General features: G+C 46.2%; 2 protein-coding genes across 2 annotated transcripts; one reads left to right on the top strand and one right to left on the bottom strand.

The window, feature by feature from the left end:
• The first annotated feature begins 36 nt into the window (after positions 1-36).
• Positions 37-7,631, top strand: LOC134180882 (uncharacterized). The gene has a single exon (XM_062648066.1). It carries the CDS (start codon positions 174-176, stop codon positions 7,392-7,394), a length of 7,221 nt encoding a protein of 2,406 aa, XP_062504050.1. The 5' UTR covers positions 37-173; the 3' UTR covers positions 7,395-7,631.
• A 5,588-nt stretch (positions 7,632-13,219) lies between these two features.
• Positions 13,220-14,992, bottom strand: LOC134181124 (uncharacterized). The gene is made up of 5 exons (XM_062648332.1): positions 14,854-14,992; positions 14,210-14,746; positions 13,683-14,141; positions 13,540-13,615; positions 13,220-13,471 (listed from the first exon to the last, which is right to left on the bottom strand). Exons 1-5 carry the CDS (start codon positions 14,918-14,920, stop codon positions 13,441-13,443), a joined length of 1,170 nt encoding a protein of 389 aa, XP_062504316.1. The 5' UTR covers positions 14,921-14,992; the 3' UTR covers positions 13,220-13,440.
• Positions 14,993-15,443: the final 451 nt, after the last annotated feature.

Here is a 15,443-nt window from a genome sequence, read left to right as displayed (position 1 = left end):
TATTTGGTGGTGGCGTTTACTTGCCCAACCCTGTCGTTTACGACGAGGAGAACATTGCAAATTTACCGACAAGTGACACTTTTAATGTCACCTACTACGACTTGCTACCCCAAGCGTTCGTTGAAGAATACTTTGTCAATGTCAATGATTCGAATGAAGTTGCTATTTACCGGATGAATGCTTATTCTACTGGGACAAGTGCGGGTGCTTGTATTGCACTCGATCCTGACGGTACGTCGCAGGGTCGATGGCAGGTATCAACTTCTGGCTTGACAACGACTTGGACTTATCTCGACGCTCTTCTAAAAGACGATGACGAATGCTTGCTGGTTAGTGCACAAGCTAGATTACGATTCTTGCCTGATCGGGATTTTTCTGGAAACGCTACGATCAGAATTAGAGCTTGGGATGGAGCCTATCACACGGATCCAGACGATTATGTGGACGTCAGACGCTTCCTCACAGCAATTATCTCTGCGAACTCATCAGGGTCAGTTATAGGAAGTTCGTCGCCTTGGAGAACGACTGTAGAACGAGCATCATATGGAAACGAGATTCTATTTGTTTTAACTGTCATTTCAGTTCCTGACGAACCCGTTTTAGTAAAAAAGGTCACTGTATTGGACGCCATTCCTCATCGTATTTTGTACCAGTATGACCACCTTTTTACATCTACAGTACAATTGACGGCGTCGGAGTTTCGTCTGCGAGAGGAAAACTTTCGCAACTTCTTAGTGCTAATATTAGAGAATGACGTAACACTGAAGAGAATTCAGAAGAATGATGATACGTCAGTCGATGTCAGCTTTGAGATAGCAAACGATGCTTTGAAGTTCAATGACGTAAATCGTCTAATTACTGAGAAAGTGAAAACTCTCAGTAGTAATTTAAGATTTAATATTACCGTTATTAAAAGAGAAATGGCATCCGGAACCGGAGCAGGATGTTCCGGTCCAGCTATCATTGAACCTGCACCTTTGAGGGGAACAATTGTAAACGAAATGGTATCTACAGCGTTTGCTGATTCAGATAACGACTTTTTGGGAGCAGCAATTGTCTCACTCTCTCGCCATAAAGAGGGAATATGGATGTTTCACCTTGCTGAACACCCAGGAAGTTCACTTCATTCGTCTTGGTCACCTGATAGCGCGCGTTGGTTTACGTTTCCACCCGTAGTATCATCCACTAGGGCTGTGCTACTTAGCGGGCACGATCGTATACGATTTGTACCACATCCCGATTACCACTGGAGCCCCGATCGAATCCCAGAGATGTCGTTCAAGGCATGGGATGAGTCTAATGGTGGACGACCTGGCGACATCAATGTAAACACCGACCCGTACGCTATTGTCACAAATTCAACCGTCGTTTCTCGTGGAATATTTAGTTTTGATGCTGCACGGGCTCAGGCTGTTAGAGTGGGTTGCGATGGAACTCTGAATTCGGGCATGCAATTTGATGCATGTTGTGTATGCGGCGGCAACGGCTCATCTTGTGCCGGCTGTAACAACGTTGTGGGCTCAAATGTCCAAAGAGATCCGTGCGACGGTTGCGAAGCGTCGACATCCGAGTGTCTCGGCTGTGACTTTGTTCCCTTTTCGCGGAACAAAGAAGACAATTGCAGTGCTTGCGATGGAAGAAACGCAGCACCAGTCGATTGTTTCGGAGAATGTTACGGTACAGCGGTAATGGATCACTGCAGCGTCTGCTCAGAAGGATCTACAGGCAAAGCGTACAATGCCGACGTCGATTGCAACGGTGTATGCAACGGCCTGGCTGTTATAGACGAGTGTGGAGACTGCGTCAATGGAACAACCGGTAGAGTATTTAACCAGCGTATGGATTGCAGAGGAAGCTGCGACGGGCGCTACACGAAGGATCCCTATTGCGGCCTCTGCCAGGAGTCGTCGGTGGCACCACTAGACTATCGCGATTGTGCAGGCAATTGCTTTGGCAACGCTTTCATTGACGAATGCGGAGAGTGTAGTGCAGCATACAGCGGTTCTGGTACTTCCATCACAGACGTCTGTGGTATTTGCGGCGGAAACGGCACGACATGCGCAGGATGTGACGGAGTCCAAGGAAGCCAAAAAATATTGGACAACTGCGGAGTCTGCGGAGGCAACGACTGCAGCTGCTTCAAAATCACGTCTATCGAACCGAATCGTGGACCGTCGAAGGGAGGAACAAAGATAACAGTCAAGGGAGCTGGTTTTACCTTCATGTCGAATATGCCGTCGAAGTTTACTGATGCGTGTGGCGGTGCTTTGCGAGATAGTCGTGGAGACACGATCCACGCGCAGTGCAAACTGGAGTCTCCTAAGCAGCAATGGCAGGGCATTGCTCAACTGATCGACCACCGAACTATTGTTTGTACGACACCCGACAGCACAGTATTCGCTCAACGCGTATTTCAGTTTTGTCTGAAAGTCGCCGTGGGAACAGGGAAGTTTACAAAGGAGTGCATTCATACCACATTTACATACGACGACACAGCCAACACTCGAATCGATGACATCACACCCACAGCGGGAATCATAGGACACACCACTGCCGTCAGACTCCTTGGCGACAACCTGTTCGATTCAGAACCGGCGCAGTGTTTGTTGTCCGATTTTGGTGACTGTAACGTGCCTGCCGAGTTTATCAGAGCAGACGGGTTTATTTCCGTTGATGCGACGTTTGTGAATGTTTCAGAATACCATTGCTTCCTGCCTGCGTTTAAGTCGTCATGTCGTGTAACAATCGCTCTGTCGCTTGACGGTCAGCAGTCGGGTGTTCTCGATTCGAGCTTCCGCCACTTCACGTACTTTGCGAGCGCCCCAGAAATTGTCAACGTCACTTTCTCCGACGACGTAACGACACTTGTCGTTGTCTGGGACCGAGCTATAGAGACGGCCAACCGATCAGACTTTACTTGCCGGGACATCTGGGATGATGCGAGTTACTATCTGTTGGGCGGGTCGACATCGACTTGCTCGTTTCAAACGTACGAACGGAAGGCCGTTGTTGTGTTGTTGGGATCGACGGCGACGGTGTCTCCAGGATCGGTTGTCACCGTGAAGGATGACGTCATATGGACTCTAGGAGAGACATTCTCTTATAACGCAACTAACGCGTCTGCTATGGTTTCGTCCTTAGCACAAAAACTGATCCCCGTTTCTGTCATCCAAGCAAGCAATGTTGTGCCTGCGTGTGGTCACTACACAGCGGACGGTCTACTTTCTTACAACTCGGGTTATAGAGACTTGGAGTATATCTGGGGCTTGGCAACCGAAGACAGCAGCACTCCACATTTCTTGCAACTTCAACGACATCTAGCATCGTTTGGCCGCTTCTCAGCTACGATTGCGTTAAATTCGAAACTGTTTGTAGTAGGAGTTCAGTACTATCTGGAACTGCAAGTGTCGAACGTGGTAGGCGAGACTAGCAATTTAACTCGAGTTCCTCTCACGAAGGCTGAGGCTGACGCTCCCGTCGTGTCAATCATGGGACTCTCCGAGCAAATGCTGGAAGTGTCCAAGATGGCAGTCTTCAAAGGAAACGTTCGACTGTCTGAATGTAGCAACGCGTCTACCCTGAGTTTCTTGTGGCGTATTCTCATACCATCCACACAGCGAGGAGTCGACGACCAAGTAATCGATCTTGAAGAAAGCGAGAGGGCTACCTTTGTCATCCCTCCTCACACTCTTCAACCCGGTATTCGATACGATTTACTTTTAACCGTCAGCTCTGAGAATGCCTCGTCGACGGCCTCGACAGCGGTCCGCACTGTCGTCGCTCCGATTAGAGCCGTTATTCTCGGAGGGAATCGCACCGTCAGTCGCAATTCCACGTTCACTCTTGACGCGTCGCATTCTATCGATTTCGCCGAGAGTCGAGTCAACGCCGAATTCGAATGGATTTGTCTGAGGCGACATACGGTATGTTACGACGATCACGATCCGCATAGGCGACCCATCAACATTCCTCGGGAAGAATCCGTTGACATCGATGCTTCTCGCTTCGCTGCCGGAAAGACCTACGTCTTCACGGTTGTTGTGAGAAAGGACGGTAGAAGCGACTCGACTGCAGTTGAAATCACGATTTCTAACTTCACAGTGCCAGTTGTCACGATCTGGCCTGTACACCGTTTCATCTCTCCGCACGAGAAGCTCTCGATTCGCGCCACCGTGTTGTCTTATTTGCCTGTTGTGATAACGAACTGGGACTTGGAACGCATGGCGGGTTACGGGTACGTCGATTTGTCTGCTGCATCCGAAGTGAAGTCGACGATGTCGGATTTCAGTCCGTACGAAGTCAATAGAACGGACATCGCGCAAGATGTGGTTGTATTTACAAACGCAATAAGTCAGGTCAATTTGGTCATAAAACCAGGTTCTCTGACGTTTGGCTTGACGTACAGATTTCGGTTGACCGCAGAAAATGCGGACGGTTTCGGTCGGGCAGCGATTGACGTTGCAGTAGAAAAGCCCCCCAGTTCGGGGAGATTGGTCGCTCGGCCAGAGCGGGGGTATGCGTTGGATACTATCTTTTCAATTAAAGCGGAAGGTTGGGCGGACGTTGCGACAGACTTACCTTTAAGTTATCAATTTGGAGTGGCGTTTGTCGATGAACAAGTGTATTGGCTGAGTGGGAAAGAGAGCGGGAGCATACTCAAGACGGCTCTTCCTCAGGGTGCCAGCACAAACAGTGAATTGACCGTCGTTGTACAGGTTTTCGATCAAAGTGGAGCTCGTGCAGAGAGTAGAACAACAGTTGTTGTTTATCCAGGACGTTTGAGCTCGTCGGAAGCAACGGCATCGATTCTGAACAATGCGGATGCGTTAATACGTTTAGGCGAGTGGTCCGAAGGCTTGGCGCACCTAGCCAGCTCACTAAGCCAAACGCTCGTCAACGCGTCATTTGCTACCACAGAGTTAAGACCGAAAGCGGCTGAGATCATTCTTAATGTCTACAGAGAAGAGATGCCGCCCGTAGACTCGCAGATGTTGCGTACAGCTCGTCTGCTAGAGGTGGCTACAAGAGTAACTGTCACGAAAGTCGACGGATCCGGAGATTTGCAGGTTGAGCTTGCGTTTATTTCGGACGCAGATTTTCTTGGTTATGACTCTGTTCTCAGGGAAATTCTCTCGGTCACAAGAGGGGTCGTCGACCACTTTGTTGCCGAACCCGTTCAGTCGACAGTTAGCAAGCGAGCAACGACAGAATCAAAACTTATTTTCCCGACCGAAATCTTTACAACAAGACTCTCTACTACAGACGTGGCGACTCTCGCCCGTTTATCGACGAACGTTTTCAAACTGCAAGCGCAACCGGTCGGAACTGCGGCCATGGTTTACGAGACGTTGGAACGGTTGGGCCTACATTTGTGTAGGACGGTCTTATACGGAGAGGAACGCACGGTAGTTCCATTGGACGACGGTGCAATGATGAGCGCCGTTTATGCCGTCCCGGGTACTCACGTGACGTCGTTCGCACACATTGATTTTGGCCGTCAGCTGAGAGACGAGTATGTTCGATGGCCGTGCAGCGCAGGAGAGTGTCAAGGAGTCTGCATTCTTATTGGATCCCAGTCGGTCGATTGGCACGGACTCGAAACGACGACCAAAGTCGATCCTTCAAAAGCAATTTCTATCCGCAAGGAAACTGCGGAAGCCATTTTGATAAAATTTCACAACGCAAATATTTCTTTGATTCGCTTGGCCACACCAATCGTATCCGTGTCTCTAGTTGATTCGGACTCGGGTGAGATAAAGAAGGCCTCGAACCTCTCTTATCCGATCACATTGGACTTCAACGTTACTGTCGATGACGTCACTGAGGAAGATGCCATGGTGTGCGTCTATAGACCAATGGGAGGGTACCACGGATTTAACAATACGGATTGGATTTCGGACGACGGTCTGATTCCCGTCTCGATCACAAAGTGCGATGTCATCACTGTCAGGTGCCTCTATCGTCAACTATTCGAATTCACCGTCATACACATACCCCTCATACCTCCGGAAATAACGACACTCCCGCCCACTCCTAGCCCCGACGTGACAACGGTTTTGCCTACGACGACGCAATCGCGGCCAAGATCGACGCAATCGAAAACAACGCAACAGGCATCGACGCCATCCTCCCAACATGTCGAGCCTACTGCGAAAGGACATGACGGATCGGGTGGAACACCCGGATGGATAGCTGCCGTTGCGGTCGTGATTGTGGCCTTTGTCTTGACGGTCGTAGTTCTTTGGTATTTTTGTTATTACAGGAAACGACGAATCGCGAAAATGACCGTCGTGCCCGAACAGTTCGAGCTAGTAGCCGGCGGAGACAGAGAAGAGTATGGCGTCAACGAGCTCGACGGCAAGGAGCCAATGCAGGTCGTCAATGTCGACAGAACGGGCGACAGGCGACAATTGTGCGTCGTGAGAGTTCTAAAGACGATCCGTCTGAGAGAACTTCGGAATGTTCTGATCGACGAGTTTGTCGACGATTTTAAAGATCAACCGTTCTACTTCCTCACGAGACATCTCAAGGAGGTGGAGCCGGAAGACGAGACGATGCAGTTTGTACGAGTCGTGTACGAGGGCGACGAAGTATTCGTCCGCAAAGTCGATCTAAATGAGAACGATTCGACGCGTCTTCATTTCTGCGTGTGCGGAGGTATTGCGCACTTTGAATGCGCAGAATGCCAGTCTCGAGGGTATTGCAGTCCGGACTGCCAGAGAAGGGACTGGGTCGACGTACATATTAAAGAGTGTCGCACGTTGGGCGAGAAGAAGCGTCGAGCGTCGCTCTTGATCCGAAGTCGGCAGACTAGCGTGAACCAGATGCCCGGATCGGAGTCCGATCAAGTAGACGGTGCCGGGAAGCCGCTCCTTCGAAACGACATCAGAACATGGCGCGGATACCTGACAAGAACGACGTCCGTTCCTATTCGCCAGACGGCTGCGGCTGGTCCGGGCGCGTCCGGGTCGGTACGTACTCCGGCTCGGTTCACTAGTGTTTCCAATATACCTCCTTCCTACGCTGCAGCCCTTGGCATCGGTTCCTCACGACCCTCCAATACTTCCTACCAACCACTGAAACGCTCCGCTACTCAGACAACAACACGTGGCTCTGTGGCGAGCGACGGATCGTTTCAAGCGCCCGTCGCCAACTTTCCCAAGCCCTCTTTCGATCAGGAAGTACCTGAGGGCACACCAGTGTTCACCATGACCGGGTCTAGTACACGTACTTCGTCGGGTAGACAATCCGTGTCGCGAGATCTGAGAAGCAGACCTGGAACTACTACGGGAGCTCTTCTAGAGGACGTCAAAGAAGAAGAGGCTAGTCGAGATGATGAGCGCACTGTAGACCAAGTACACGAAGTCGCAGAGAAAGAGAAGGGGAACGACTGAGAGGTAAGAACGGCGAGCAAAGGTGGTCTCGCCGACTCAGTAGTATGACAATGGCATCCGCCATGTCTGTAGTAGTATGTGTATTCAGATAATCGAGTTTCGAGATTTACTACTTTTTTATGTTTTGTATGAACTAATAGTTATCGTCTCGCTTCGAGCGACTGTGATATTAGGATAAACAAGTTTGAAGTAGTCGGTTATGCAAATTTTGACTCCGCCTATGAATTAACTTTTATTTTCCACAATTCGTTACTCTGCCGTGTGCGCGTGATACGGGATATTGTAAAATTTGCCTATACGCACACTGACTTAGTAGACTCGTGCCCAGTCCTCCTCCGCGCTAGGTTGCTTACACCACGTGCGCTAGCTGTCACGTGTGTATACGTCCATGTGGTTTCACACGTGTGGTTGGCCTAAGCACGGTGGAGGACTGGGACCATGCTTCGTCACGTGACATGCTTTGAGTCTAATTAAGTTATTTAGCTCAGCCATTGGTCTCAGCTAAGATTTCTAATAGTTTGCAAAGGCTCTGCTAAACGACACAGAAGGTGGTAGATTAGCAAGAGCCTAACAACTTGCCTACAACCATACAACCGGTCAGTCGCCTGGCCTCACAAATCAACGCCATCATGCACATGCACAATCCTCTTCGCAAAATGCGCCGGCTAGCAGAGTCTAGCGTAGGATAACGCAGCCCATGACGGACATATTTCGTACAGTTGACTACCTTCACAAATCTAAAGCAGATCTAAATCTAAATACAAATTCAGATTGTCATACACCCAGATGCGTGTCTCTTTCGTGAGCTGCTGTACATCTTGGTAATTATTCACCAAGTTCTTTAGTTAGACGTCGCCAAACCTGTTGATATGATTGTAAGACACCAAGATGGTTGAGGTCTGTAATTGCTTGTTTTCTTGTACCGCAAGCAGTTAGGAGTGCAATCCCACTGCTTTGGCGATCTCTGAACTTTAGTGCCACAGTGCCGGTGATGAGAGCCTGCAGGCGTGTGCAGTCAGCCTCCTCGTTGGCTTTCCCCTTGACCAGCGCTTGCAAGATGCCAAACAAATGAGGGCTTTGACGACGTATCGTACCTTCGATGTCTTTCACGGAGAAACGGCGTAAATCTTGCCACGAAACAGGCCCTCGACCAAGAGAACAGCAGTCGGACTCCCGCAAACGTTCGATCCATCTCGGACGACAGAGTCGTTTCTACTAATTGCCAATTGATTGGCGTCTCCGCATAATCTCTTGAGACATGTTGCTTCGCTGGAGTTGGAGAAGTCCCACTTGCTTGATTCGAATCTTGTCGATTTCTCCTTGTGACTTCTACAGGTCAAACAGGCACTCTGCACGTGCACACCTCTTATAAGGCGAGGGGTGATTCCGCAAGTCTGAAACGTCAGTAGAATGTGCTATAACTCCTACAGAGACTGGTGCGAAGACAATACCATCGTAGACGTATGTTCTGGTGGCATGGTCCATCCTGTGGCGAGCTTCCGGGAAAGCTTGTCTCACAATACGAGCCACCTCAACGTGACTGATATTAGCTTAAAATTGGTCCAACACAAAATCTGCTAGACGTAACTAACAGGGACGCCTGAACGCGGTGCTCTGGCAGATACAGGAATCAGGACCCGTCGCAGCTTTCTAAAAAGAGAGGCTTTACCTTCACGTATTCGTGTGGCTCGACAGGTATCTAGAAGGTCTAGGCGCTCGCGAATGCACATGTACTTACCATTGAGACCGCTCTTCTCGAAAGTCCTTCTCTGGTCGCACTCTCACGGACAAGGACGCCATCAACAAGTTATCGGCACGTAATGGCTTAGTGGCTCTATAATTGTTGTGTACTTAGTCTTTCTAATTGTGTAATCATGCATTACAACAAGCCCTCCTACGGAAACTATCATGCTAAATAGAAGTAGTATCTACCAATCATGTTACGCCATTTCGGTCACGTTACAAACATGTTTGTCACGTGACGAAGCATGGTCCCAGTCCTCCTCCGTGCTTAGGCCAACCACACGTGTGAAACCACATGAACGTATACACACGTGACAGCTAGCGCACGTGGTGTAAGCAACCTAGCGCGGAGGAGGACTGGGCACGAGTCTACTGACTTAGCAGACAGAACATAGGACGACGACAAACTATAAAGGTTATCCGGGAATTGCCCTACTAATTCACGTGACGCTAATCCCGCTTCGTGATTGGACGTTTGCCTACATACCGTACAGTTGTTACAAGTAACATAATCGAATACATAAAATACAAAGGCACTATTACTTAAATGTTCTCCTTAATGGTCCTCACACAATATTTTGCATACAGTAGCCTTATGTTAATTAATTATTATTACGCTAACAATGCAGCTGACTACTGTATCAGTCTATACAAAACACAAAAATTAACACACTATAAAAAGCAACAAAAACAAACAACATTGACGTTAAACAAATAAACTTTCTTGTATTTCTGTAAATCACAGTGCTTAAGTGAAATACAGAGAGATAAAGCAACATAGAGATACACAGCTTACTGTCGGCTTTAATTCAAGATGGTGCAGAGCACACTAACATGTAAGCTTTATAAAACTTTCTTGACCAAAAGCAGCAGTTTAAAATCCAATACAGTACAATATATAAAGGATCTTATAATGCAACAATTATCAGTACAGGTTATGGTACGATTAGCGTTCTATCTGACTCTTCCAGTAGCATGCTAATCATACAATAAATAATTTATATCATGGTTACGTGACATTTATATAATAAGTAAAAGTGCAATATTTAACCAAAAATACGTTACGTGACCATGGTATAATATAGATTATTGATAACCAGGAAATAGAATTGCAGATTTACATTTCTTCTCAATTTCAAGATCTGATCCAGTTTCTATGTCAATTAATTATATTTATTTGCCGTCCTCATACTAATATCACCATCTGATTCAGTAGTTGTACAACCAGTATTTCAAAAATATGTTAGATGGTCAGTGTTTGTAACCTTAGATTGTGTAAGTACACAATTGACCTAACAGTTCAATAGTGTTAACTAATTAAAAAGATGAGATTATTATTTCTACCTTGAGACTAAGAAGCACGCAGGTCAATGCTTTTACTGTTACTTGTTCAGTTTAGATCTCAACAGATAAAGTCTAATAGCCTATAAAAGCAAATATAATTACAGGCATTATGTTAGCCATGACCCTAATCAAATTACTGTAAATCAACAATATTTTGTAAGAGGAGCACTCTGGTAAGTGTCCAATTTTGCCATTTCGTAAACAGCCAACTTCTGTAACCGTTGGTGAACATAGCCACTTTTCTGTGCACAACATCAACACAAAAATCAACAGAAAATCAAAACCACAGCACCCGTGTAAGTATCTGTTAGCTACGTGCCTATGGGCATGTGTATTGTACTAGCAGTATCTCACCAGGTGTCCAAAATAAAACCACAGCACCACGCATAAATATCTGCTATTGTTTATGCATGTGTCTGTACTAGCAGTATCTCACCAGGTGTCCAAAATAAAACCACAGCACCACGCATAAATATCTGCTATTGTTTATGCATGTGTCCTGCGTCACATGTCTATAAGTGTCAGTCTGTGTGGCACGTGAGACACGTGATGATTAGTGTACTATGCAAAGTGTCGCTAATAACCCCGAGAGCGCCAAAAATTAGCAAGCATTTAACTTTAGTAAATCTGAGATCGCCTACAAAATTTACGAAAGTTAGATGGTTAAGAAATTTTGTTGATTTACAGTAATGTACCATATTTCCATGAAAAGTACTCATGCTCCAATTGTGCCCCATGGTGAGCCTATGCCAAATAATAATGCCCCATGCTCAATTAGTGCTCCACTGGGGCAGTATTCATACCCAGTTATAAGCATACACATCTATCAATGTGTGCGGCTGAGATGAAATAAACAGCCAGATAGAACCACCGAGTGACGATGAAGATTCAACGTATCCAACAGACCAGGAATATGATGTACTCAAGTGATAGTGCCCCATGCTCAAATAATGAAAAAACAGTGGTCCATGGGGCACTATTCTCGGAAATATTGGAAGTCTTCCACAATCTTGTCAGTAATAGATCATACATCATCTTAATTAAACTTACTTAACTTAATAAATTGATATTTATTATTAATTTAATTATTAATTATTAATAATTTGCGACGTTATTTATTACCATGTCGTTGTCTTGTAGACTACTACTTTTACGCTTATTGTGACTCTTCTGCGTCTGTCTCTGAGCCTGTACCTTCTTGGACATCATAAATAACCCACCTTGTCCTCTTTGGGAGCCTTTACAAAAAAGAAACGAGAATTACACATGCATTATAACAACCAGCTGCTACAACGTATACCCACACGCTGCAATTCCATAATTTTTCATGTCTGCATCGCCCTAGAACAACTTCCGTACGCAGAGATTGCGTCCTGCTGCGAGAAACGTCGGGCGATCGAGGGCTATCAATTAGCGCACGTTAAGCGAGATCTGCTGTTAGCTGTACGCTACGCAGACCTCTCAACTCTCAAGATTTCGTCGTGAGACTCACGATTCACGATCTCACCATTTGCGCCCAATCACGATTGCCAGTCGTTTCTCCCGACAATTCTACAGTGACAGTCGCTTTGCGCAGACTCGGTAGCTTCGTCTTTCTGTACACATAGCGGATTCTCTAGACGGCTCGGCTCTGCTAGTATCTAGCCTCGCCCCAGACGCAGTGTGGATTATTGCAGCCTCAGATGGGCCGCCGTCACCACTACGTCTGGTCTGGTTCCCGCACCATGTGGTCAGCGTTAATTATGTCCCTAAGGAAATAAATAGATTCAATTACAAGTGTTATTTGTCGGTGTAGTAGATTACAGGATATGACTGTTGCGCGGGATTCTCGCTAATTAGCGTACAGTGCGTAGGCAGCAGTCCAATGCATTGCAGTAGAGGCATAGGACACATTGCAGCTTCAACTGAGAACCTGTGTACGCATTCAAAGGCGTATGATGCACTGCAAGTGCCATTTCTAATCTGCCATTTCACCGCTACGCTCCCTAACGTAGATGCAATCTCTTACCAACGCTTGATCGCGGGCCTAAAATCGCAATATCGACAAGTACAGAAGCTAGAACAACGTCAAAGTTCAATCGAAAGCTCGGTTCCTAGCTAATAACATTAGTATGACAAGCGCTGAAGAATTTGATTACACAGTTACTCCCGCCCAGAAAGGCGGTACCGGACCAGACGTAGTGCTGATGGCGACGCATCCAGAGCCGCAATCCACACTGCGTCTGGGGCAAGGATAGCTTGTATCTGGGTATCTGGTGTATCTACTTGCAGTAAAAGTAACATTTGGAAGTTTGAGTCAAAGCCTTGGCGCACACAAACGTAATACAAGTTCAACATGTTATCTGCTGACCACGGCTATATTATATTTAATAGGGATGGTGGGTTTTTTAAAACAGCCTCACGATTTAGTGCGGAAAAAGGTAGAGAAGTCTGACTACGTGCATATGGTATAACTGACTAGGAAAATTCTTAGGTTTCCGTTCGGCCGTTTAGCTCAAGGTTACTGATTAGAGCAACGGCACGCAGTTTTGTCGTCGCCTCGTTGGACGAGGTAGCTTCAGATCGATGGCAATGAATGTAGGACTTCCATGTCTTTAGGCAAGCAAAAAATCTGTTACTTGCGGTTGACGTTGCTGTAGGTTGAAACTTTTTTTTAGCTACAATTGTAACCTTGCACACAAGTTATAGTGTAAATCATGCAGCCTTACTATGAGAGATCGACGCGGAACACTCGAATGTGGACTAAATCCAAACATGTATTTCGCTTTAGCTCTAACAACAATAACAAGCAAACAACAAAAAAAGAAATAAACAACAATTGCAACAACAACGTCAGCCAGCCGAGCAACTAGTCTAACGTCAACCAGTCACAGCAAACTAGCGCGTGTCAGACTGCTAACTACTCAAGCTTCAGCAAGTCACTCTCTTCATCCAACTCTCTCGAACTCAAATCTACTGCCTAACAGTAGTAATGGTACCTGTAGGCTGTCCTAAAAATTGACAGTGGAAGACATGAGTGCGTTTATAGTTACACTAGAGGCAAAAGTGTATATCGAACCTGTATCGCCGGCAACGACTCCATCCCAACCAGCCACAAGAAGCATAATATCTTTCATTATATGATACTGTAGATCCTAGAAATGTTTGTTTGATACTTATGAGCAAACATATACATTAGAGTACTGATATTTGGTGCCTTACGAGAGCAATCGGGTGTTGTCATGATGCAGTTGCAGTACATTTTGGCATACGACACAGGTATAAGGCTCCAACCCCAACCTACTTTAGTCAGAGTTCCAATTTTTCTGCCATTTAGGTTTTCAATTCTACCGTATGTGTAAGAGTAAGCGAATGACACCGTCCACAATTTAGCGACAGATCTTCCATTGACGTCATTAAAGTAGTTATAATAGCCCTCCATAGTTCCAACCGAAAAGCCAATGTTTGTCGACCAACCGGAGCACGCTGTCGCTGCGCAGCCAAACTCTCCTCTAGGTCCGTATGTGTGTGCAATGCTCGCAGAAGCCGAGAAGAAAACGCCAATCTTGCCGTCTGCTGCCACCTGAATTGTTTTACCGAGGTTTTTCGCTTTAGAGTATCTTGATGGTACAAAATATCGGCTGAAAGAGCAGGTTTCTCTAGCCAATTCTTCTAGAAAGCCTTAAAATGTAAAATATTAATACATGCATCATCATGCAATATAGATATTTCAAAATCATCGACTTTACCTCGTTTAGTGCGAGACTTCTCCTGTTCTTCTTCTGTGTCTTTGTCAAGTCCTAACATTTTGCTTCCGGTCTCCAGCTCTTTGTCGATAGCCGCCAGCAACGACTTGCGCTTCAAAGATCGTTTCTTTCTGATCTCTTTAGACAACCCTAGTTCTTTGTTGACGATTTCATCATCAACGATTTTGATAGCCGTTAAAATGTTTAAGCTTAGTTTCATCTCCAGCCTTCTTCTATTAACTTCATCTAAAGATTCGAAGCCTCCAGATGAGTTGACGTAGTGTTGGTACTCTTCATCGCTAGAGTCGGGTTCTTTCCCTGTGGTTAGATATTCGAGTGTTCTAAGCTCTTCTGTTATGTTTCTCAAGGCTTTTTCTAGGTGATCTCGCTCAGTAGAGTTGAGTCGTTGAACTTGGTCCGCGACTGTTGCTCCTTCGTCGTCTTCGTCGGACTCGGCCTCATGTTCCCGATCTTCTTCGATTTCCCTCTCCCTGTCGTACTCACTTTTGATCTCGCTAGTCAGCTTTTCAAGCTTTGTTTCTGTAAAGTATAAAATCGCGATCGACTAAGCATTTTAGCTTCAATATCGATCTAAACATGCACATGCAAACTAAGTTTATGCATGAATATGCAATGTAGGTTTCCACCTGCAGAATCTTTAGCTTGAACCGAAACGCTGACTAACAGCAGTGTAATAAGAATCATAGAAGCCATAACCGATGAAGCTTCAGTTGAAACACGACACGTCTTGCTCGTCCACTGGCTTGTAAGTCAACTGAAACCAAGCCAGTTGGTCAGTGCAATTTGTAGCAGAGCTTGGAACCGGAACTAAAGGCGACGTGTTCCTCTATTGCTTGACAAAAGATTGAATCTATTTGTGAGATGTTAGTCACGCAATGTCTCACTCTCTATAGACACAAACAACTGCGCCACTTAGCGCGTAGTCGTTGGGAGCACGCCAACGGATTTGATCATCCCGATTAGATGTCAAGTTAGCAGATTTGAGGTGATTTCCGCGAACGGATCCAATCTTCAGTTCCACCACAATTAACTTATCGTCTATATACAATTTTGTTGCATGCATAACTCCCGTCACTTCCAGCTTGCTTGCTACAAAGGGATGCAATCAGAAACCGAGCGTCTAGCATGATTTGGTCAGGCACTTTGTGTTAGTCTTTACTGTGATGTGGAAGCTTCGATTTTTCCTGTTTAGCGGGGTGAGCAACAATATGTCGGT

Source organism: Corticium candelabrum, chromosome 6 (assembly GCF_963422355.1).
Source record: "Corticium candelabrum chromosome 6, ooCorCand1.1, whole genome shotgun sequence".
Taxonomy (NCBI): Eukaryota; Metazoa; Porifera; class Homoscleromorpha; order Homosclerophorida; family Plakinidae; genus Corticium; species Corticium candelabrum.
This window is presented reverse-complemented; position numbering and strand designations above follow the sequence as displayed.